The sequence below is a fragment of the Taudactylus pleione genome, unplaced genomic scaffold (genome assembly GCF_031769625.1).
Source record: "Taudactylus pleione unplaced genomic scaffold, aTauple2 ptg000093l, whole genome shotgun sequence".
Taxonomy (NCBI): domain Eukaryota; kingdom Metazoa; phylum Chordata; class Amphibia; order Anura; family Myobatrachidae; genus Taudactylus; species Taudactylus pleione.
The window spans coordinates 36,289,630-36,316,651 of record NW_028284495.1 but is presented as its reverse complement, the minus strand read 5'-3'; the positions used below and the strand labels follow the sequence as shown (position 1 = coordinate 36,316,651).

The 27,022-nt window shown below is 39.6% G+C and overlaps 1 protein-coding gene across 6 annotated transcripts in view; it reads right to left on the bottom strand.

Moving 5' to 3' along the window:
* Positions 1-27,022, bottom strand: part of PTPRM (protein tyrosine phosphatase receptor type M) — a 900,933-nt gene that overhangs the window by 341,490 nt on the left and 532,421 nt on the right. For all 6 annotated transcript variants that reach the window (XM_088469672.1, XM_088469673.1, XM_088469674.1 and 3 more), the window contains exons 12-13: positions 8,703-8,976; positions 6,470-6,506 (exon numbers count right to left, since the gene is read on the bottom strand). In XM_088469672.1, the coding sequence (XP_088325798.1) occupies positions 6,470-6,506; positions 8,703-8,976 (311 nt within the window). The remainder of the gene's footprint in view (positions 1-6,469; positions 6,507-8,702; positions 8,977-27,022) is intronic.

Below are 27,022 nucleotides of genomic sequence, written 5' to 3'. Positions count from 1 at the left end.
GCCCCTGTGATAGCATACGCTGGCAGACGTCTAGATGGTGACAGGAAGTTCAGCAGTTTGTGCGGTAGGGTCAGGTCAACCACAAATGTGCGGATGGTTACGATGTTACCAATGTTTTTGCTGACTTGCGGATGCATATCTGGACGGCTTTATACAGTGGTGGGCGTCTTGGTATAGAGCTGCGGTTGCCGTGCGATTGCATTCATTAGCATATTTTCGCAGCGAACGGGGGCGTGCGAACGCAGCATTGCGAACCAACCTGAATCAGGCCCTGTGTCCTGACATTTTTACAGTGAAATAAAGATTTTCCTTACCTTTACACCTGCTCAGGGAGGTGTACACCAATTGTTTTAATTTCATGGGAAAGTCAGTTGCAAATGTTGAATTGAATTGCCAACTAAGGCCCTGATTCAGACCCGCTCGCTGCTGGAGGCAGCTCGCAGCCTGAAGGGCATTTTTTTATTTTATTGTCCGGCCTTCTGGCCGCTCGCTAAGTTGTGGGTGACCACCCACAGCTTTTGCGAGCGGCCAGGTGATGGTCGCGATGGTCGTGACCATCGGGTTTGCGACGAGACCCTTGTGGTAGGGTCTTGTCTGCCACAAGCCGCAGTGAGTTTTCTGCTCTAATAGAGCAGGAAGCTCACTACTGACATCATGAGTGAACGCCTTCGGGAACGCCTCCGTTTGGCAAGCCACCCACCCAACCCGCCTACAAAACGGGGCGAGCTGTCGATCAACATCGACAGCCGCCCCGTTTGTAGAGAGCCCCAGAGTGAATTTCTCACTCGCTCTGGGGCTTACGTGCGCACTGCCCGGCCATCGACCCGCTTGCGAGCGCTATGCACTTGCGAGCGGGACTGAATCAGTGAATTTGCAGTGAAAGCGGCTCAGGGGACCAAACTCATTTTGAATTGAATTGAGGGCCTGATTCAGAGCCGCTCGTTCGTTCCTACCGATGTTTGCACAACTGCGCATGCGTACGGATTTTAATACGCATGCGCGAACCAGTCAGTGCGGCCGAAAATCGTGTGCTCGCTAAATAGCGAATGCCTGCTATTTTGAGTGACAGAATGAGGCGTTTGTGGGTGGTAACAGGGGAAGGTGCTTGAAAACGTTGAGTGGAGATCCGAACGCAGGCGTGCTTAAAGGTCAAAACGGGCGTTTTAAGGGTGTGCATAATTAACAAAGCAGCGTCATTGACCACGTCACTTGGTTGTTTTATAGTCAGAACTGCACGCATGATTGTGGTAGGAAAAACCAACCCCAAGCACTGCGAGCAGTTCAGACGCCTTTCGATGTACTCGATTAATCTAATAAATAGCGGACATGACGTATGATGCGAGCGGCCAGGGGGCATTTTTTCCAAAATTCCGTTTGCATGTTTTGTTTGCTCGTTCAGACATAGAGGCGTGAACAGACCGCAAAAAGAGCGAACGGTTCATTTAAATAGCCAGCCCCTTTTTCTGAACGAGCGAGCGCAAATAGCGTCCGGCTCTGAATCAGGCCCTGAGCACACAAAGTGAATTTTTTGTACCTTTGCCCAACTTGCAGAATTTAAGGGGTCCTATGCTAGAGACCATTATTGTTCTAGAGTTCACACTCACACGGTCTGCCGATAACAGCGGAAAGAGATGGTGTACTAGTTCCTAATAGAGGTGCTCATCACTGCACAAACTATTGCTCTGCCTAATCAGCACATGTGCTAGAAAGATAACACAGTGTATTTTGATTTGATTTTGATCTCATGTATTATTAATGCAAAGGGGAAAACTCAGTGCTGTGGTGGTGGGGATGAGTAATCCCAAATTGCAGGGTTCACTGGTCTAGCACGCAGAGCCTGCTTGTGGACCTGCAGCAGACCTCGACAGAGATCAGGCATATGCGCATGCATTAAAAACTATGCATATATTTGCCTTAAATACAGTAAATACTTATATTCACCCTTATGCATCTTGTGGTAACAGAAAGGACAATGTGCAGGATCCATGGGGGGCCTCCTCCTACAGATACGCCAATGTACCCGTCCCTAGTCATTCTCATCACTGTACACTTGCACTAGCCCTATATCAGTCTCTCTAGCCTATAGTTCCGTCGTCCTCACTGAACCGTGTCTGTGAGAACTACAGCCCAGTACCACCTGTAGATGCAACTGAAACCTATATGACTCTGCATCACCCATACTTGCTAGGCAAATTTGAAACAAATAAAGTGCATATAGGAGATATAAATTATATATATATATATATATATATATATATATATAATATATATATATATCTATATCCTATATGCACTTTATTTGTTTCAATGATTACAATAGTTACTTGTATTACTATGAATCCAAGACAGTGTAACATATTTTTGAAACTAAGATAGAAATAGTTTTATTACCATCTTTGTATCAAAACAAAGACAGAATAATCTGTTAAAAATGCTTAAATGTTGTTTTTTTGGATTTCAAACTGAAGGTTATTGAATGTCATTTAATACTTATATATGTTAACATCTTAAAACCTTCTCCTTTTATCTCTCTATTAACTGCTGATTATCTCAGGTTTAGTAATTCTCTCATTGTGGGTCCAGTGCTAAATTAGTAACAGCTTCAACAGCAAAAATGAACAGCTGAGAACATCACTGTTACACTGTTGTTTCTAGGGGCAACCTGCTCTTTAATGATCACTTACTCCTCATAGATGAGCTTAGGCCCAGGTGAGGAGTAGCAGCATCAGAAATAGCAGCTTCTTTACCCTGACCATCCTTATACCTTTTTTTTCTTAAAAAGGATAATATCATGGAGACAAACTGAAGTCTAGGGATACTAGCAATTGTATTATGATATTAATTTCCCATACAACTGTGTGATATTTCGCCATTAATATATAGGCAAGGGGAATTTATATCTCCTATATGCACTTTTACGGTTTCTCTATATTATTTAAAATAACCTTTATTTGTGTGTGCAAAATTTTCATTTTGAACAATGTCAAAGATTTAAATATTTGCTTGGTAGCATTATGTATTCCATCTCTACATAGTGTAAGTTGTATGATCACTGACATATAGAGTGTATGTATCTACAAGGTAATATTTTAACATTTGCATATTAAAAGTTAATTCTTAATATTATCCAATTACATTTTTTCAGAGAGCTCACCAAACAGAGGCCCTGATTCAGAGCCAGACGCTCTTTCAGAGCGCTCACTCTGAATCAGGGCGTTTTGTTTTTTGTGACCACCCACAGCTTTTGCGAGCGGCCAGGTGATGGTAGCGACCATCGGGCTTGCGACGAGACCCTTGTGGTAGGGTCTCGTTCCCGCAAGCCCCAGTGAGCTTCCTGCTCTAATAGAGCAGGAAGCTCAACTACTGACATCACGAGTGATGTCAGTAGGGCCGCTCTCAAACTTCCCAAAGGAACGCCTACGTTTGGCCACCCACCCCCCCTCTCTGCCTACAAAACGGGGCGAGCTGTCGATCAACATCAACAGCCGCCCCGTTTTGTGGCGAGCCTCAAAGCGAGTGATTTCTCACTCACCCTGGGGTTCGCACACACGCTGCCTGGAGATCGACCCGCTTGCGAGCGCATAGCGCTCGCAAGCGGGTGTGAATCAGGTCCAGAGTTCTTTTCTTTCTTACCTTTTACTGATATCCCAATTAACGCTACCACTCAAGATCATTGGCTAAGTGTCACCCTTGACTCAGAACCATGGGTGTAAGAAGCAAATTTGTAGCCCCATAGTAAAACTGTGAATAGGTCCCAAGGTATATCAGGAGATACGCCATATGATTCCCTCACCTTTCTTTTATCAGCTGCTCCACACTGTACCACCGCACAGAAACATCTCAGTTCCCTTCATCACTAAGAAAAAAATAATAATTTTGGAGCCCTAAAATGTCAGCTCGCGAGTATGGCCTTCTAGGACTTCAAACACCTTGTGATTGGCTCCTGTCAGTGGTCACAATGCTCATTTAACTCCATGTGGGCTATGAACATCTCATTCAAGGAGGAAAGTATGTATGTGAGTTGGGAACGGAGGAAGGGCAGAAATACTTTCATTGGCAGTGTCCATAATATAGCGCTGATACCGGACATAGCTCGTAGATCCCCTGCCAAGCTATCTTTATCCCCCCAGTTTTGAGATCTAAATATTCTCACTTGCCAACCATTTTGATCCTGTGGCATCTGAATATTTGCCTGTTCATTTTTTTCTGCCTCCTTCTCCCCGAATTTTCCCATTCTGGACCAATCTTCTCCACATGTTTGGACTGAGTTAGTGAAAACTTTCAATCCACCAACAGTCCTTTGCTCCACATAGGTAGCTAGCAGTCATGTAACCAGCCAATCAACAGAGTGCTTAGTCTATGCCATGGTAGGATTGGTGGCAGCCCCAGGCTTGCCCATTGGCTCTATTATAAGTGGAAACTTTACTTAGTACTGATTCCACTGGACTTTTGTTAAGACTGAAATGTTATGGACCTACTTGCCTGACAGCCCACATATGTCCAGTGGGTTGTACATTGCCTAACCTTAAACTAAAAGGACATGAATGGCAGCCTTACTTAGAATCACCATTGCGGAAGCTACTCCTGTTGCCCAAGCAGTACATCCATACTCAGAATTGTGCTATGTTCCCAACAGGGCAGATGATGTGGAGAGGTAGCGGACACACTGGGCAGAGGATGCAGAGAGGGATTAGACACACTGGGCAGAGGATGCAGGGAGGGAGCGGGCACACTGGAGAGAGAATGCGAAGAGGGAGTGGAGGCAGCAGGTACACTGGGCAAAGGACACGGGAAAGGAGCGGACACACTGGGCAGAGGATGCTGAGAGGGATTAGACATACTGGGCAGACGAAGCAGGGAGGGAGCTTGCACACTGGGCAGAGAATGCGAAGAGGGAGTGGACAGACTGGGCAGAGGATGTGGGGAAAAGGCAGGCACACTGGGCAGAGGGAGCAGACACACTGGGCAGAGAATGTGGGGACAGAGTGGACACACTGGGCAAAGGATGCATGTAGGAAGCAGGCACACATGACAGAGTATGCGGGGAGGCAGCGGGCACAGAGAGCAGAGGATGCAGGGAGGATACGTACTAACTTGGTAGAGGATGTAGGGAGGGGGTGGGCACATTTGGCAAAGGGAGCGGGCACATTTGGCAGAGGATGCAGGGAGGAATCGGGTAAACTTGGCAGAGGATACAGGAAGGGAGCAGGCATACTGGGCAGAGGAGAGAAGCAGAAGAAGTATACCATGATTCCATAATGCTGTCTCTGCAGAAAGAGCAGCTTTTTGGAAGAAATAATTAGGTAAAGGAGGCATGATAAATGTCTCCAATACTTACATTGAACTCACAAGGAATTCAATACACAATTATCGCCATACACGTTTTTTTCCGTCATGGTGCCATACATGGTGCATATTCAGTAGTGCCATTCTGACTGACTGCCATATTGCTAGACTTGTAAGGAAGCTAGGAATTAGGTAATTTAAGTGCTGAGCAGAGTAATTGCACCACAATGTGCCACCCTATTTACTATAGAATAATTTAAGGATCAGGCATATGAGCATTTTATCTTTAATTGTTTAAGTTTTATTTATAGAAAGGCACATACAAAGCTAAAACAATGATGTCAAATTTTCTCCTTTTCTATCTTATATAACGCATTGCACAATTTTTTTTTCCCTAGTAATATAGCCATAAAAAAACTTAAAGATATGTTATTTTTTTGTTTAATCTTTTATTTGTTTTGTTGTTTAAGTATTTCTGCTTGCTTTTTATAGTTTGACTGGAAGACCCCAAACTATTCAGAGATACAATAAAAATGAACTGTAGACATGAAGAGAAAAACACCCAAAAATTGTAAGTATAAAGTAGAATACAAATAATACAGAGTGAATAGAAAAGAATGTAAACATTTTAGCTATTTGTTTTGATAAAGTGCTTATGTGCCCGAACTTTGGACTTTCTTAGTGGCTTTCCTTGGTGAGGTTTTACTTATTGTAATATTGCACTACAGTTCAGTTTAGGTTATTTTTGTAACCAGACATGAAGCAGCAAATGATTACAGTTCTCTATAATAAACTCCCAGTTCTAGTCTGGTGAAGCAGCTCTGCAGATTTGGTTAATTTAAAATATAGTACAATAAATTAATTAGGATGTAGACATGTTTGCTGTTATGTTTCATATTAAGCACAGTAATTTTGTTAATATGCCGCCTGCATTTAATGGGTGGGGTGGTTTATTATATATTTATAGACAATACTATAGTAACCAATTTCAAAAGAGGAATGTGCTGGTGCAGAAAATGCAGGAGGGAGGAAATTCCTAAACCAGGAGAAACGCATACTTTTAGGACAATAATAAACATTATGCAACCTTGTGCTATCATTGCAAACATGCAGCATGTCTAGCAGGAATGTATCGGGGAAATGACAATATAACAAATGCAGATACAACCATATTTTAGCATACCTTTTGTGGCTATCCTCACGCAGTCAATTTTGGTTTCCTGTAGTAGAACAAATAAACAGAACACTTTTTTGTTTAAATATTAAAATATATTGAATTTTGCTATAAAATTAAAATACTCAGCAATACTGACTAAATATTTACTTGTTTGATCTTAAATGCTCGTTCTATGTATAATAGTACAATATGTAACAATAATATTAAACAAGCATTATAGTTTCATCAATAAGACATCTGTCACCACTGCACACTGGAGGAAGTCATGTGACAGGGGCAGGTTGGGAGTGTGACTGAGGCACTACACCTGTCAAACCATACCACAGATGCCTTAGGCAAGCTCAGGGAGGACAGAAACCTCCTATGGGGCAGAAGACCAATATTAAGAAAGCACTATTCACTACGAACTAGTAAAATCACAAAGGGATTTGTTGGCAGTTCCTAGTGAATAAAGAGTCTAGGTGCCAATAATGGACCATTGCAGAACATGGCTGCCTCCACTGTGATTAGGCAACTGGGGATCTTAATACAAATTGCTATCATTGTAAAATCTGCTTCCATTTTAGGGTATATTCTTTATTCAAGTCAAGAATAAATCAAGTGCCATTGTTAATGTGGTCCCCTTCTATACAACCTTTAGAAAAGATTTCCTTCCCTATGAAGAGAAATACAATGCTAACTGTGCAGTCAGGAAACATAAGTAAGACAGAATCAATAGTGCTACGGAATTGTGTGTTGCTAGTAATATGGGAACTGTCAGAAACATTTCCAGGCTGTCAGGAAACAGCCAGAGCTCATAAAGCTCTGTAGAGCTAGAACCATATACACAGTCAGAGGACAGGTTAGATTTAACTCTTTCACTTGTAATGTAGCTGCAAAGTGTCATGTTTAACTCAGACAGCCAATTTTTACACAAGTACCATCGTAGATACACAGGATTATAGCTGATAACATTCCAGGACACAAGGCTGGAGACCCAATCCTTCCAGGGCATACCTGTTCCACCTAACTCAGTGTTTCCCAACTCTAGTCCTCAGGGCAAGCTAACAGCGCATGCTTTCCACACTGCATGCTGGGGCACAGGTGTATTCATTACTGACTGACACTTTTTAAAATATCCACAGATGGTACTAGTTATTTCACTTGTGATTCTGTGTTAAACTGGCCACACATCTAAAGATTATCTTTCCAACTAGCCAACTAGTTGGCTGGTTGGAATGAAAATCTGGTAATGTATGGAAGCAAATAACAATCGTCTGTTTGCTCCCAAGCTCCAATGCGAGTGGCTGCGACTTTGTACATATTTAAAACAAATTCCTGTGCGATTCAAGCTGCAGTCCAGCATCTCTAGTACGCTGTGAGTGTATTTTCGCTGCATCTGAATAAAATGCAGAATGTAAAGAAAAATATGCTAAGCTGCACTGCTCGGAACGGCTTAGTCGTGCTGGGGGTCTCATACCATGGTGTATAGACAGAAGGTGTATGAGGACACATCTATATGTATCTTTGTGACCGTACGCATGATTGAGAGTGATACACATCTCTAAATGGGAGGTTCTGATAATGCATGCAAGGTACTGTGGGTGTAGCCAGAGTGACTCACTATTTTGTGCCATGCATGTGCATTCGGCATGCCAAATTCACATGGATCTACTGCATCTAGTAATGGGGTAGGTGTAAGTGTCAATGATAATTATGACAGCTGCTCTCGCGTGCGGAAGAGTGGGATGGTGTGTATGTATTATAGTCACATTTCATTCACATGCCATTCACAGCGAGTTGTGTTTGCTTTTCGTATAACTTTTTACAATGCTATAAAATTAGCCCATGACCGTAACTAGGGATGGGTGAGTAGTGCCATCACTGAGGGCCCTGGGGACGGCACCGTGGCTGGTCCTTGGGACTTGCATTTGGCTTACAGGGTGCCTGGAAGAGCTGAGGATGCTTAGGGTAGTGCTCTACTTCCTAGTGAATTCAGCCCTCCCCCCTCGGTGTGATGTCATGGCGTCATATATTTGGGGCATGGCTAGCTCAGAGCAACATAGAGCCCTCCTCCAGTGCTGAATAGGCCTAATAGTCTATTTAATGTCCTGGACTTGACACCTGATCAGCATACCATTATGACTAAAGAACATCTGAAATTACATACACCTGAAACAAAATTTACTTACTTCCCTGAAATGAATATGGAAAAACTGGTGAAATAATCTCAGGAAAACTTGGAAAACACCAGCCTTACCCTATTGGCCCTGCTTGCAGCTTGGTAGTAGATAGTGTAGCTTTTCTGTGGAAGGAGTGGAGCATTCCAGTAACCATTATATGTCTTGTTGTCACCAACTGTGAAGACCAGGACTGAGGACAAGAGGTTGGGTGGAAGTTCTGCAGCAAAGTAGTACTGAGAGTTCAACAATGATGCATTCTGAAAGTGTATGGGAACTGGGTAACACTTTAACATTTCTGCTGTCTTTCTGGACCCACGAGATTTCTGTTCTTCAACAATAATCTGGTAAACACTGGAAAGAAAATGAGGATAAATTTGTAACAGCAGCATTTATGCTCTATCCCCATCAGTGAAAGACACCCACTCAACAGAAAAAACAGAGCCTAAAGTTTATGAACCAGTGTTAACCAATTGTATGCCAAGTACACCTGTATTAAAACTAGAAGTCCGTTTGTAGCTCACTAAGTGTTATATGATCTGTATATAGTGGCGACTAGAACATTTATTCTTTACTGTTATTGATTCAAAATTCCCATGGTGCTCTCTTAACCATGGAACAGAGTCAAGCAAAGCTCTATAAGTTGATTACCACTGGCTAACCACAACAAAATACAACAAACATGAAATCACTGCAGACCCACATAGTTCCCAGGATTCCCATGTGTCCTGTTTTCTCCAGCATGGTACCATTATTCTTACCTAGAAGCTAACTGATACTTATTTTACTTTAATTTGATCTCCTGAGTACCTAAAATTAACAGGGCAAGTTGGAATAGTTTATTTAGTTGTTAACTTTACTTTGGCTTTATTCAGAAGTATGACGCACATTTTACAGTCTAAAGAAACATTACGATCCCAACATTTAGTACATTAGTGACAATCAAGTGATATACTGGTTCATCGGTATCAAATATCCCTAAATATCCCTTAATAATACAAATTGTACTGCAATAAAGCAATAATGAACTTAAAATGTCTATACTATTTTTATAGGTACAAACAAATTTATAAGTTATAAGACAGCTTTATATAAAATAAGTTTTCAATTTATTAAACAGAGCATGACTAATTATCTATTCATTGCTGTTCACTCTAAAATATGGAAAGTCAAGGTGATAATGATACAGTTTATATTATTTTGCTAAATATAAGTTGACCTGCACCATAAGTGGCACATTAGCTGTTTTGTAGCAGACGGAATTCATGATTTTAAAAAGAGCAATGGTTCTCAAGCTTTATCAGTTGCTAAGCATAACGACCCGGTGTTCAGTTTTAAATTAACTGATTCCTCTCTCCATAAACAATTTGCTGTTGTGTACATACTTGCTACATTTTTGTTAAAAAATAAATATATTAACAAGTAATAGTAATATACAATTAATGATTAGTTATATGATAGGATACGTTTGCAAACAAATAACATTTGTGATCCACCTCTATGAACCCCTCATGTAGGCAGACAATATATTATTTACATGTTCAGCCTCCAAGTTATATCATGGAACAAATATGTTGGCATCACAATGGACTTATTTCAGCACAATGGACAGCTACTAACAGAGTACAGTATATTGCTGCCAAGTTGCTGCATAATTAAACAGCAGTAAATAGTGCATTGAGTATACTGTAATTCTAAAGACGTGGCAATTATACATATGTATTAATTATAATTTAGTTGTTCAATATGTATATAATAAATACATAATTGTGATTTTTCTATTGGTGATACCTGCTTTTGTGTCAGTTAGATAAACAATCAGTCAAAAGCCATATCCTCTCAGACTACTTTGAACTTCAAGCTACACTGCCTCTGCTACCATACAGTAATAGTTCAGTCAGTCAAAAACATAGATAACAGTGGCTGCCAGAGTTACACTGTACAATGCTAAGCTCTAGGGCAGGCCTGGCCAACCTGTGGCTCTCCAGCTGTTTTAAAACTACAAGTATAGAAGAAACGGATGCAGATGCACTATGCAATAATTACTACTCAAAATTGAAGTATATATTAAATTAAATATCATATATGAGGTTGTTAGCATATATTTGCCCAAAAATATGGTAACATCAGTATTATTTCCACATATACCACTGCATGGTGATTTTGGAAAAGCCATTGGTTTATGGCCAGTTACTTTATACTCTTAAAACTGCTTCATTGTATGGAGCAATCATATACTACTATTAAAACTGAACCAGAAAATAACATTGCTTCTTTCGCAATACTTCCCATAATGACACCGTCAGGGACTGCACATTACAGGGAGTGAACCTGGCATAAGCCATCACATAACTATCACATGACTTTACAATATACTGTACAGCCAATAAATTGGCTTTTGCATACAGACATCTCAAGCTGCTCTCACATCATTCATTTGTGTTGCGGTTATATCATATTAAGTAACAGCTGCCCAGTTTATTAGCAATTGAATGTCTAAATATTATATGATGTTCACTACATTTGAATCGTAATGTCACCACTAACTTTATTAAGTTACGAAGTTCAAAAACAAACGGCAAGGTTATATTGTTGCAAGCTCATGGCCAGGCTTCTCTAAAATACATCGGTCCTCTACAAATTTGTAAGGTGCCACAGCATCAGACAGTGGGGAGACCAGGGACAGTATGAATAAAACAGAGACATAAAGGTAGACAACAGAAATGCATACATGAAATTAAACGCTTGCTGATAAGAGTTTACATTCTAATGGAGTTTGCATGGTTTAGCAACAATAATATATGTAGTAAAATATAGCACAATGTAAAAAACATTGTATACACTATTTATGTGTATAGTAACAATGTATTATTGTTGTGTTACGGCTATAGCCCTTTTTTTGTACTTTGAATACAACAGTGTATAATGAATTTGTTAATCCACTGCACCTATTCTTGTTTTCATTGGGGGTGATTAAATTGTTTATCGCTTCCGTAGCTTCAATATAAAGTGACTGAGAGCTATTCTATATGTTTTGAGTGACAAGCCCCGAGGCTGCACTTATTGCGGATATCTGCTCTCTGATGTGCGCCCAGAAATCCACATAAAGTAGGGCTTTGGAGCTGTTCGCGAGTGCCATGTGCACCTTTTTTGCAGTGCGTCCAGCACTTAACTCTGCTAATGCAGTGCATTAGGGTGCGAGAATGTGGCCATCGTAACCAGCATACAATTGAATAGCTCCCGGTCACCTTAGACAGAAGTTACGGAAATGAAAAACAAATGAATCTTCCCCCATAGTGAGGAAAATATTCTCAAAATTTTGATTTGCAAACCTTTACCACAGTCAAGTTTTTGTCTCGTAGAAAATTGTTTTTCTTTACAGCATTACATAAAAATGCAGAGCTAAACAAATGACAAACATAAATTGTGAAGGTTCATTTTAAAAGATTAGGAAATTGAAGACAAACTTTGGTAGAGCCCTGAAATAACATTACACATGCAGTATGTCTCCTGGAAACTATTTCTGGTGAAAAGTAATTATCCCAGGTACTTGAACAAGGGGGAAAAGTAATTATCTCAGGTACTCGTACAGGAATAAAATAAATATAAATTGAAAAGGCTGGTTGGGAAATGCATTAAATCATGTAATGTATGTTTCAAATGAACATTTAATCAGGTCTCACAAGTCAGTATTAAGAGAGAAATTATTCTCCCCAGACAAGAAGCACTTTTCTATTTCAGGCACGTGATGAGGCTGTATACTTACAGTATTACAAAAGACCAATAAAACAATTGATGATGGAGTGAGCGGACTTAAACTTCCGAACCTTAATGAAACCTATACAGAGTGACAATCTGTAGAAATATGCAGCGTAGACTAAGAAATGCCCTTAATTATATATATATATATATATTTATGTATTTGTAGGCAAGCTCATTGGATAATGGACCAGGACAGTGGCATTGGTAAATTGCAAACACTTCCAATGTCCCTGGCAGGAATTAGGTGGATTGGGGAGGGTCCTTAAATGAGTGCGAATTAGACACCTAATGTTGCAGTCACATACATGAATTACATTTTGTACAATGACACGATGCAAATTAGATAAATAAGTGGAAGACCAGGAGCTAGTGTTTCGGAATATAACAAGCACCTGAGAAAATTGCATTTTTTTACTATATATGACAAAATAAAGAAATGTATTTTCATGGAATAATACTGGTTTATTACTCTATCTTTAATTGTATACACCAACGCAGTTTTTGTGTTACAAATAAGTGGAAGAGACACATATGGAAGGGATGGTGGGATCCTTTGCTACATGAGACAGCACATGGCGTTTTTCTCCCTGCAAAAAGGCTTGATTTTTCCACCACCTCTAAAGAGACATATTTTAAACTTAAGCTGGGTACACATTAGACGATGTATTGGACGGTTTGCCAATTTCTGAAGGATCGGAACGTATATCGCCCACATTATCAAATGGTTACGCTCTTTTGTGTGCTCCTACACCTTATTCATTGCATCTTCAGATCTGCCTGTAGTGCAGTCCAATCTGAAGTTTTGCTCAACAACACCATGCTTGTGGATCCGGCAGGAAACGACATATCAGGTGGTCGTACACCAGATCGTGTAGTGTATAGGGACTGCCCAATATATTGTGTGCGTCGCTGGGTACACACATCGTCTAATGAGTACCCAGCTTTACAGCTGTATTCTTTGGAAGATAACAATATTTCTAGGTGCAGTTTGATCAAGGAGGGCTAAGGTAATGTGACATCACTGGATCTCAAATTATATGTTATAGATTCAATGCACACCATAAAATAACACTTGAGATTCAAATAAAAAGTGATTTGATGTAAGAAAGGTATGTGTCATGATGCTGGCTGCTGCTAGGAAAGAACCACTTGGGTAGATAGACACTACATGATTGTATTTGCCATTTAGAGGGGTATTCAATATGAAATGTTAACTTCACTGTCGAAGTTAACGTTTCATATCGGAGTTTTTACCTGCGTTAAAGTATCGGGCGCGCTCCCGCTTATACCCGTTTTCAATATACAATTAACGAAAATGGGAAACTCCGAAGTTGGATTCGCGTAAAGTTACGAATTTTTCCTTAAAAAAATTGTAAGACCCCCCTAAAGTAGTAAAAACATGGGGGATCAACTATGGGTACCCCCGTTTTAGCCTTTAATTGAAAGTCGGGGATTTAAATAGCCGCAGCAGGTGTTTTTTTTCCGACATTGAAGAAGTGATGCAGAAGAGCACTTAGGTTATTTTTTTCGTTTTTTTAAGTGGTCCCATCAAATTTGGGGTACATGAAAATGGGTACTAGCATATTTTTTGGTTTGTCCCTATTTTTTTTTTAAAGTTTTTTTGACACAGTTCTTTTTTAAATGTCAGTCCCAGGGGTGCAGGCTATTTTTTTTTAAGCCTGCACCCCTAAACCCCAATTCTGCACTTTTTTTCTACACCTATTCAATGGTGAAAAGTTATCCCCGTTTTTTATCAAAGACTTTTCAAAACTGCGATAAGTCTTTGAAATTGAATACGGTGTAAAAGTAAAACCGGCGATAATGACATCATACATCTGATATTAACGCAAAAACGATGTTATCGCACCCATATTGAATACCCCTGTTAGACCTGAGAGGGTTGATTGTCAGGGACAAAGCTGAAGATTATAGACTGGTGAAGGCGATCTCATGAGGGACAAGCCAATAAGTTAGAGAATGTAGAATCATGAGGGACATAGCCAAAGTTGATAAATATGCAATATAAACAAGACTGGGAAGCACCAGTAGATAAACAAAATTCCAATTTGCTCATGAAAGCCTTTATAAAGGATACATATAGAGGAGGCTTTACCTCTAGCAAGGTGCTGATTACTGTAGGTGGAAGAGAACATGTAATTGTCAGTGCACTGCCACGTGTCGTCTGTAACTGGTGAGGAGATGGTTCTTCACATTAGGCATAAACAAAACGTAACAAAAAAGGCAGCACACAATCAAACTGACAAAAGGATATGAGGCTATAATACAGGAGAAGGTGATAAATGTTTTAGGGACAAAGACCTTCCTTCAGTGCACCCCCCATAACCCTGGAACCCATAATAAACATTAAAAACATGAAATGAAAAAGTAACAAATGTAATAAAGTCCTGATTTAACCTCATTCTTGTGATCAGTTAAGACAGAAATTAAGCTACATGTAACAGAATTGTGAAAGATGAATATAAAAGATGTAGTCTTTATTGGTAGACCTCCTACAATGTCGGACTACGAAGTGGTGTTTTACTTCCCTCCTATAAGGTGGATCTGCAAACAACAAAGCTTTATGGGGGCTTGGTAGTCAGTGTACATAGTACAAATGCAGTTTGTCTCCACATTTATTTAATTCATAAATGAGCCTTATTCTCCTAATAACAATAAGGGGTCAATAACTTTGGCTGATTGCAGCATACAGTGAAATGCTGTGGCCACCACCTCTGAGGACCGTGGCATACACATCGCCATACTGAGGTATCATGGGCAGTGAGGAAGGCATGTGGCAGCACCTAAAGGCTCCCAAAGAGAGCTGAAACGCATTGACCGTTTGAGAAGGTGTCCTACTTTGTTATTAGAACCCAGAGGTATGTCACTAAGTTTTTTGATGTCTTCTTTCATCACTGGATTTTCCATCCATTCCAGTTAGTTATATATATATTTTTTGGCTACCTCTGGCTACAGGTTTTTTTTTAAAAATCCCATTTTATGAGTTTTTAATTGTATGTATTGCAATACTGATATTTTTATATATTGGAACCTTTGTATGAATACATTTTTTGATCTCAATCTATGGACTCTCATCGATGATTGTGATTACTTTCCTTTGAGTGCAAGGGATAAAAAGATACCTTGATGTGCAGTTTCAACTCCATGTGAATTGTGAGTTCGGTACGCAGTATTTTGGGCAATTTTACAGAAACCGTTATGTGTATTTCCCAGACCCTTTTTGATGTGAGTGAATGGTACACAACATCTTTTCTCCTCTACTAGACACATTTTGGGTGTGAATTTCTTCATTTAAAGACACTTTTATAGGAGGCTCCCATATGCACTCTATCACATGGAGAGAAGCTGCGGTGGTGAATCCTGAGGAGAAACTGTGCATAAAGAAGTGTATGAAGACATAACTTCAATCATTAAAGGAATGTTACAGTTCATCATACACAATTTAAGTATATATTTTTGTAATTAGCACCTTTTGTATCTCCTGTGTTGCCTCAATCGTTATTTATGAGTCATAAGACACTTGCTCAGACTGTGAGGTAGGTTAAAAGAATACTTTTGTTGCTTTCACACAGGTTTTTGACAGACTGACAATTTTCACTTGAGCCAGTCCTGGAACCAGTGTATTTTAACAGTGTCCCCATTTTTAGGGATTGTGTGGCATTTTTACCCTTATGAAGTTCAAACCTAGGCAAAACCTAATCCTGGTCAAACTACCCCACCCTGCCAAATTTGGTGGAGCTAGGTCCAATACTGGCTGTGAATAAAGGACAAACAGACAGACATGTTTTTTCGCTTATTATATAGATATTATTTTCTGGATTTAGTTTCAATGTAACAAACAGTAGTAAACTATATTAGCCACATTAGTAGCGTGGACCATCCCTTTTGCTGCATGAGGTAGAATTGTACACAGCCATCATCTATCCCTCAACGCTCCAGTCACCAGCTGGTCACGTAGAAGTGAGAGCAGTGACTGGTACAGTAAGATGCAGAGTAATACTCACTCTCCTCTGCCTTCTCCTACTAACCTGTCAGTCACAGCACCCGCTCTTACAGTAAGCAGCTGACGCCAGAGTCACAAGATAATGCAGTGAGGCATGATGGGGGATTGCAGGCAAGAGCTGCTTTGTAATAATACGCAAAGATATATGTTATATGCAATTATGGTATTATTATTATCATTTATTTATATAGCACCACAAGTGTTCCGCAGCGCCTTACATAGTACATAAACAAGTTGTAGACAAGTGACTTACAGAACAATACAATACAGGACCAGGACATGGATAAAATATGTTGCTACATTAGTGACCATAACACCCACATAAGCAGCAGAGCATAAGCAACCAAGTGTTAGGTGCCCTAGTGTAGAGTAAGAAGTAGATGAAACTAAAGTAGGGAGAAGCACAAGAGGGTAGAGGGCCCTGCTCGTAATTATTTGACACTCAATTTTCCACATACAGTGGACATCACATAAATGCTTAAAAAAGGAACTTCCCAAATCTTATTTCATATTTTCAGTGAATAATGTGGTGAAAATGGTTCTGCTGCCTTTGGATGGAAAAATAAGTATATATTCTATTCTTCTAGAATTTATTTTCAGTAAAATTGAGAGCTTAACTAGAAGAGTTTGAAAGCAAACAGTCTGAGCCTTCACATCACACTTCCACTCTGCATTCAATGAAACAGAGCTGGATGGGCGGCCACCACTAAAGTGCTATGTATAGGTTCTTAAAATTTGTTGAACTCTGCAAAACACTTATAAGGGCTGTAACACCTTAATATTATATACACTATATATATATATATATATATATATATATATAAAGTGTATATATTGTATATATATATATATATATATATATATACACAGTCAGGTCCATAAATATTGGGACATTGACAGAATTTTCAGATTTTGGCCTCTATTCACCACCACAATGGTTTTGAAATGAAACAAACAAGATGTGCTTTAACTGCAAACTTTCAGATTTAATTTGAGGGTAATTACATCCAAATCGGGTGAACGGTGTAGGAATTACAACAGTTTCAATATGTGCCTCCCACTTTTTAAGTGGGGGCTCATGTGCCCTGATTGTGTTCATAGACAGTTGCATTTGCAATTTCAGATGCACACATGGAGAAGTGTATTGATAATGTAGTGGGCGATCCTCGTGGCAGCAGGGAGGCGGCTTAGTGTATGCATGCAGATGTTCTGTCTTATGGGAGTATTATGGGAGTGTCACTGAAAGCTGCTGTGTACAGAGATGCTCAGCCGCTCACATAGGAGACCATACTCCGACAGAGAGACTGGTGCAAGTTTCCATGGTGCAACTTATGCTGCACCTAAAGTTACACTAAACGGTATTTCTGCATCTACAAGCTTTTACAGTAGGAGTCTCAGTTCTTGCACATTCGGATGCATGTGTGTACACCAGGGAAGGGCTGTGTAGCTGCAAGTTGCAGACAGGTTACCGCCAATAGACGCAGACTGGGTCCGATTCAGAATCAGCTTCCGTGGCTCTCTCTGTTGGAGAGTCCGTTTCATTAGAGCTATGGAACTGATTCAGACCCGTTCGCACGTAGCCATCAGCTGCCAAAGTATGCAAATTCGGCGATCGCACGGCAAGACATTAGCACGCCCACTATGTCCTTGCGTGTTAACGTGGTGTGTATTTAGACGCCCACCAGCCTGTCTTAAGACGCCCACTTTCCCTTAGCAATACAGGTCATCTGCAGGAAGTGTATGCAACACATCGGTAACATCGGATAAATACGCAGCACTTGTGGCTGACCATACCCTAACGCAAGCACTGCGAGTGCTTCAGTGTGTAAATCAGCCATGTGACTTGTATGCTGATGCTGCGTCTTAATTATTCACTCCCCCGATATGGCGTTAAGATGCACAGACATGCCTGCGTTCGCACCACCATACCCCCCTTTCCATCAACCAACCCCTGTCACCACCCACAAATGGCTCATCCTGTCACTCATTCTAGCGAGGCATCTATGTACAAGGGGCAATCGCTTCGTGAATGCATGGACTGGTTCGCGCATTGCGTCTTATATGCATGCGCAGATTACGGCAGGCTACGTGCGAATGCAGCCTAGCAAATGGGTCTGAATCAGGCCCTAAGCTCCATAAAACTGTACTGAAGAGAACTGAAGTTTTCACACCCATGTTGAGGGGAATCTGTATGATTTACCAGTGGACGGGATGCCGGTGGTCAGAAGATCAACAGCGGCATCCCGATGGTGAACATCCCGACAGGGGCAGGGAAGTAGCCTAACCCTCCTCCTCTCTTCCCCTAACCTCCCCCCGGTGGTGCCTAACCCTAACCTCCCCCTGGTGGTGCCTAACCCTAACCTTCCCCCAGTGGTGCCTAAACCTAACCCCCCCTTTCCCCACCCTAAACCTAACCCTCCCCAGGAGGTGCCTAATCCTAACTTCACCCCTGTGGTGCCTAACCCTAACCCCCACTCCCTGCAGCCTAACCCTCCCCGATAGGTGCCTAACCCATCCAGGCAGGTCCCTAAACCTAATCCCCACCATCCCTGACCTAACCGTAACCAGGATACTTACCTTCGGGATGCCGGCAGTCGGGATGCCGACGTCGGTATCTTGATCCCTTCGGGATGCCGACGTCGGGATTCCGGTGTCGGTATCCGCAGGTTCAGGTGATAAACAGAAATACCAGGGTGGCTGGTTTTATTAAGGAGAGTGTTATCCAAAATTGAAGAGAAGCTGATACACGCAAGTTACATGAAGATATGGTTTTTTTTTTTATTAAAGGCTAAATGGTATCTTACAAAAGTCCTTATTTACAGAAAGAATCTCTTCTGTGTAAAATCTAGCTTTGTGTCTCTAATGAGTAACACATATAAACTATAAACTGAATGCACACTACAAATTATGGCACCCTGCACTGGGGTCCAGGGTTCAGCTTTCCTGGAAATGTTAAGGCTACAAGCCCCTTGGGTGTTCTTTCATTAAGAATGTAAATTTGATTTAGGGGAAATGACATTTTAGGTTCTGCAGTAACTGCAAGAAGAGGAAACAGTTTTATATGCTACACAAGTCACTTATACATTAGGGAAATGGTGTGTGCTGCAAATTACTTCTTAACCTTATTTTACAAAGAAATAAAAATATGAAGTTATCACAGCTATCCAGTCATATTTGGAATACAAGCTAAAATTGTAGTGCATGCTTGCCTACTTTTGAAACAGCGGCGGTAAAGTGGACGTGTACTGCTACATCTGAGAGGCGTGCCATAACATGGACTTACATCCAAATGTAAATGAGCCCCAAAGCCGTTAGTAAGATCTACTTGTTGATGAAAATACACTGATACTTTTCGAAAAATGCATGTAGCCATAGGGATCATTGTGGCTTATAACCAATGCAGGAAAATGATACTAATGATCCCATCTGAATGTATATATCTCTGTTTTATTTTTTACATAACAGCTTCATAATTGGGGATAAGATGCAATCAGGGAGCGTTGGCAAGTATGTTGTAGTGGGATATAAAAAAGCAATAATAATAATGGGGGTACATAAACTGATACTGTCTGGGGAATGCACATACTAATAATGTAAATACACAGACTAGATGAAGGAGTACAATTAGAGGTATTCACATAAATGGGCCCACCGCCCAATGACCAGTTTTAGTGGAGTTCTTAACAGCATTTCATGACCAGAAGCAAACGGGTATGAGCATGGACCAAACTACACTACCTAATCTAACTTTTTGAGATTTGGAAAAGTTTGCCATGCAATAACAGTTGCATGAAACAAAGAATAACCACAAACCATGGTGACGGGATGGATGGTGTAATTTGTAACATTAGTAAGGCATCCTGACTGTCAAGAGACAAAAGTAAACACTGAAACATAAGAAAAAATAAAGATAAGTCAATAAATCTAGCAGTATCATTAATTATTTATAATATAGATGATTGATTTTGAAGAATATATTGCATAAATCTACAGTCTGGCAGTTTAATTGATTATTTATAACATAGGAGATTGATTTTTATGAATACATTGGAATTCATCTGACATGTATTTTTCGTTTAAACGAATAAATTAACAACTTATTTTTCGTATAATAAGCAGTCAGTGGAAATGGATACATAGCAACAGGATGATCGGAAAAGAGAACAGAGAACTAAATAAACTGTAGTGGAGCAGCAGCAGCATATTAATTGTACATTCAGTATATGGTTTAAGACTTGCCAGTCATGATTTATTTTGTCTTGCACTTAGGTAAGTCGGTGTTATTAGGTGACCCTGCACCTGACCCCTGCATGAAAGTCTTCCTATCTATTTGTCTCTAGATACATTAGAGGAAGAAGAAAGTTGACTAGAGATATTTTAAACCCAAAATGTCTTTTCATCTTTTCACCACAAGACAAATTAGATTAGCAAGTAACCAGACCTCAAATCTATTTGCTCTTTAATAATTTAAGCACTTAAAGGTCAAGCAGCTCTTTTCTGTTCTCCTTTATCACAGTCCAAGCGTTAATGAAAAATAACTAAATCCCATCTTCTGTCTAATTTCCACCCAGTGCCGACTACCTGATTTAAATTAACACATGATTACCTCCTGCCTAGAGAGAATTTGGGATTTCTTGTTACCATGAAAAAGAACTTTATAGGAAGAAAATACTGGATTTATTTCTGTTTTTAGTTTTTTTAACCTGAAAATTTAATTTAAACCTTAATTAAGTAATTTTACTTTAGTCGTAACTTAATATTCTATACTTCTTACAAATCCAAAGGATTGTTACTGATTAATTACTTGGTTTCAAAATAAATACAAATCTCTATATTATACTGAACTTTATTTTGTTTTTTTGTTGCCTCCATAGTTCAAGAAACCTAATATAAAACTGTAATGGGATGCATGTAAATATCCCAATGGCTTCACAAAAGCTACAATAACATATTGGTTGAAGCTACTATATTGAATAAAAAAAAACACAGCTGTAAGTACTGTAACACAGCCATCATTATACTGGATAACACAAGAGACAGTGGGGGAAATGTACCAAACCTTCTAATTAGGGGAAACGTGGGGAAATTGAGAAGTTGCCCATAGCAACCAATGAGCTATGAGGTAGCATTCAACAAGCACATTCTGTACAATGCTAAGTAGAAGCTTATTGGTTGCTGTGGGCAACTTCTCCACTCTTAATAAGATGTTAAACACTGACCTCAATATTACATTGTTAAAGGGCCTTGTGTATATTAGGACATTTGTACCCCATGTGATGTCTGTTCTATGTTAGTGTGTTCACTACAGTCATGGATGACCTTCCACACATATCATCCCCATTGATTACAAACCAAATGCCTTATTTTCTATTATGTACATCACAATTGGCCATGAGTATTAGAATGTACTGTAGGATACGTAAACTTGTGTAAGTTTGATCTATTCATCACACTTGGCATATTATCTGTGGAGAGAGATTGATGTGTTGAATTAGACCTCAACTATTAACAAATATAATTTTTTTTTAAAGTGCACACAGTAACTAAATAATAATTATGCTCCCTGAATAAACCAGTACTTCCAGCTGGGAGGTCTTCCAAGTAAACTGGATGGCAAAACAGGTAGGTTTTCCGGATGATTGAGAAATACGCCACATTTACTTTGTAAAATGCTTGTTTACGTTCCAAGTTACATTGTGTGCCTTTCTTATACAGAGAGAAATATGAGACCTCTGTAGCCCTCAGGTGTGGTAACTAAGAGTCCTGAACCTTCACTAACTGGGAGAGAGTGGATAAATCGTAGTTGCCGCGCATCCACCCACTGTAGGCAATCCGACCCTGGTTAACAATAATACTTTTATAGAGAAATAATCAACCAAGCAGAAATGTAATTGAATAACAGTTGAGGGAAAGGTTTTGCAATCACAGAAACAAAAGTGTACCAAACACATAAACTGCAATTCAGACACAACTCAAGACCTGCAACACTTGTGTAGAGTCCATGTCTAGAGAGGGGAATGACAAGAGAAATGAGAGTGATGGGTACGTAACCTGTTTCTGGGGAATCAGGGGGGCTCCCACAGAGCAGAGTGCAGAGGACAGGAGAGAGAGTAATGATCTCTATGGCAGGAGTGTCAGATCTTGTGTACCATCATCTGAACACTGATAAAATGTATTACAGCAAATAAACTTGTACTGTACAATACAAAAGTGAATTTTATCGACAAATGATCTGACTCCCATAATTACTGTACAGTATACCAGTATTACAGCATACCAAATGTGAAGAAGATCCAGGAACAAGAATACATTTTGTGAATGGAAAAAATGAGTGAGCTAGAAATAAGTGGGTGAGGGAATACACTGAAAATGTATATTGTAGGTAAAGAACAAGGCTTGGCTGAGGTAACTAGCGGAGGCCTTAAGCTGGGTACACACCTGAACTACGGAACAACCCAGCTATGCGACGATTGATGTAATGATACATTGCGTGCTCCATACAAACTGCACAATCAGTCGTACGATGGTGCAATGTATCATTACATGCTGCATGTAACTGAGCCACATCGTTCATTACACTTGATGAACGACCGTCAGGGACGACAGATCGGACGTACACACTATACAATGTGTACAATTTAAAAGGAACTAGTGCTATACGAACAATATTAAAAAATACTATATCAGAGAAACAGATGTAGCATTAATTAAAACAATACAATTTTATTGAATGGATAAAATAGAGCTATTGAATAAACAATATATCATCCTGTAAACGGTAGTTGGCCCTCCTATTAAAGTGGTAATAATTAGGACTCGCTCCCAAATGACTGAGTTCGTATGCAGCAATAATTACCAAGCGGTTAAGGTAGATTGGCGAGTAGTCCTCTTAGCGCGCAGGCCGCATGTGCTGGGGCTGTCAGAAAAGTCCATTTGTAACTGTAAATTCAAAGTCCAAATGAGGCCTTTAAATGTCCAAAATCCACATAGGTCCAATCGGTACCGGGTCACTTTCAAACCGTGCAGGTGTTGTTATAGTATCAGCTTAACGTGTTTCGCTGGCTTAATTGAATTTAGCTTCATCAGAAACATAGTCACAATAGTCTATAGAAGCTCCTTTTATACCCCATAAATTGCAGGGATCTGACACAACTGTGTGTATTAATTAGAATAAAAGTAAATTAAGTGCAGTGCTTAGCCTATTATGTTAATTGGATGTATCAGTTGTGGTTTTTTTTTTTATTTGTAGGAAGTAGTATATATCAATAGCATAAATTAATCTAATGCTGATGGTTAGATAATACCAGGACCAGTGAATATTAATGTTAATAATATTTACTTCAACTTGACAGAGATTGCATTCGAAAAAAACAATCATAAAAAGAAACCTTAAGGAAGATACTTGATGAAAAATCAAAAATCTAAATAAAAGTAAAAACATCAATAGTGTCCCATCAAATGAGCAGATAAATTGGTATATTCTTAAGTGTATTAATTACTATGAACATCTGTTTCTCATATAAAAACAACAAAAAATATTAAATAAAGCTGATAGGGGCAATCTTACCATATATACAATCAAATTACATGGGCAATTTTTGAAATTATAATAAAACTTACATATCTTTAAAGAGTATATGTTCCCCACAGAATAGCGAGTTTTCCGGTCACGTGACCGCTCTATGGTCACATAATTGAATAGGACCCGTCCTGGATATTGTTTATGCCGTTTCTCGGCAACTAGAACAGGGATACTTCCGTGTATGTTAACACCCGATCACATGGTTACGGGTGACCAATCACGGGACGTTCCTCCATATCTCTTTAATTTACATGGGGAATCATTTCCAATAAGTGTCTACCCATCTACCCATACTAATAATTGGATATTAACTAATGATCTATAATACAGCGTTTTCTATGTAGATAGTTACAGGTCGGATGGTTTGGGAATTTAATCAAAACTTAGTTGATATTTATGCTATCCATTTCCATATACATCAATATATATATAAATATATGTACTCCCTCGTTTCCATTTAAGATACTCTTACATACACATTTTGCTGAACATGAATATAATCATAAATGAAATTTCACATCACATCAGTATTATTATTATTATTATTATCCTTTATTTATATGGCGCCACAAGGGTTCCGCAGCGCCTTACAAAGTACAGAAACAAATGAGCACACAAGGATACAGTTATTAACAGTACAGACAATGCAGGACAAGTACATGATTATAAACATTGCTGCATAACACCAATCAAGTGTTAGGTGCCGTTGCAATTGAAAGTAACAGTAAGGCAAGGAGAAGCATGTGAGGGAAGAGGGCCCTGCTTGTGAGAGCTTACATTCTAAAGGGGAGGGGCAGACAAACAGGGGAGACTCAGATGGGCTAGATAGTGAGAAAGGAGCATAGAGTTGTGCACAGGTTCTCAAACTCGGTCCTCAGGACCCCAAACAGTGCATATTTTGCAGGTCTCCTCACATAATTGCTAGTGATATAATTAGCTGCACCTGTAGATCTTTTAAAATGTGTCAGTGAGTAATGAATACACCTGTGCACCTGCTGGGTGACCTGCAAAAAGTGAACTGTGTGGGGTCCTGAGGACCGAGTTTGAGAACCACTGGAGTAGTGGGTTAAGATGAGCGCTGAAAAGCTTTGAGGAAGAAATAGGTCTTGAAAGCCCAGTATCCAATGGGATACATATATATATAACCTCAACATATATAACAATATTCCTCCAGTAGTTCTTTCATAAATACATAATAGGTTTACTTAGTCACATATATATTCTCTCACCTAATATATTATCTAACCCATAGAAGTAAATAAATTCATATGTGTTTAAACCACTCTCTCCACATATACATAAATGTATTGGCAGTTTATTACAAATCCATTTATTTAGTTTTGTATTATTTATTAGTGTATTAACCCTATATAGAACATCCACTGATGTACACTGATATATATAAACTTCTACAAATGTATCTCTAGGTATGTGGTAGGTATGCTCTGGGTGCAGGGTGTGTGGTACAGGGCCTCCCCGGACCCAAGGGCCCATGTGCACCACACACCCATTATAAATATTCCTATGCCTCCAAGGCAGTCCCTCTTGTGTTGTCAGCAATCAGTAAAGTACAATTTGCCTTTTCTTGCCAGCAGATTCATTGGGGCCAGCAGATCAGCACATAAGCAATCTGGGAGACCCAGGGTAAGATGCTACAATGCAATATGGAGGTTCACTCATGAAAATGGGGAATTTAATTGTAGAAGGTGAAATAACCTAGTTTATGTGTTACAGTATATAGCTGTCTTTGTTTGGACTCCAAATTCCATTTAACAGCATCTATTACAAGACAGTGAAGTATCGTCTCAAGAGTAAACATGATATTCAGAGAAAGGAAATCTCATGTTTCAAGAATTACAGCCATCAGTGTGAAGTTGTCTCCTGCGGCAGAATGAATGGCGCAGATGACTGGTCCAGACTGCTTCTGTTGTTATCCATCAAAGCCACTTCTGCCTTTGAGTGACTTTCTCAGTAGTTCAGGGTCAAGCAAAGAAAACTGTATTATCTGTCACAGTATATGTTTATGGCATTGCAGACACATCTTCAGATATGTTCCCAAAATTATTTTTTTTAATCATCGTGGATGTTTCCAAGGGAAACAAAATGAAATAACAATGGTAAAGGTGCGTACACACTGTACAATATCTATGAACGATATGAACGACAACGATATCGTTCAATGATATATCATTTATATTGTTAATTTTTATGTAGTGAACGACCAACGATGCGCGTTCCCGCATGAACGATAACGATATCTATGATCGTCCGTACATGCAGGCCAACCTGCACGATATTGTCAACTTTGCCTGTTCAGAGACGTGGCAGGAAGACTTCACTAAAAGATCTCTTTCAAGTCGTTGGTGGTACAGATCGTACCTTGTGTATGCAGCTTTAGCCAATCACAACCTAAAGTGGACCATCACCTACACATAAAGCAGACAACCAGCTGGAGTGCTGAGAAAATAATTAGCCAAGCCACACACTAGGACTAGGAGCTAATAACCTCACTGAGTCATGAAGCACAAACTGACCCATGCTTCACTCAGGTCACTGGTTCCAAGCCAAGTCAATCAACAGGTGACATTCTCATGAGTACTAGTTAAACACACAGATTGGCTACATCCATTGTACAGTAGTGATGAATATACTTTAAAGAATAAAATAATTGGTAGATTCTGGGGAAATAATATGCTGCATTTGTGAAACTCTTCATTCATTATCTCCTTTATCTTTTATTTATCAGCAGCCTACAGTATATGTCTATATTTTCCCTCTACTCTCTATTTCATCTTACCTGTCTCTTCTCTTACACAACCCCTGATGTGCACTAGAAATTATCCACAATATATCTCCATAGAAAATAGCGTGCGGAGTACACAAATAACTCTGACTTTATCAACTTTCTCTGTGTGGTATCTGCTAATAAGGTACTGAAGCGATGTTTTCATCATGAAAAAATAGCTGTCATGGCACATTGAAGAAGTTATATAAAGTACAGCTGCCCTTACGTTCAAAAAGAGGTCTGTCTCTGT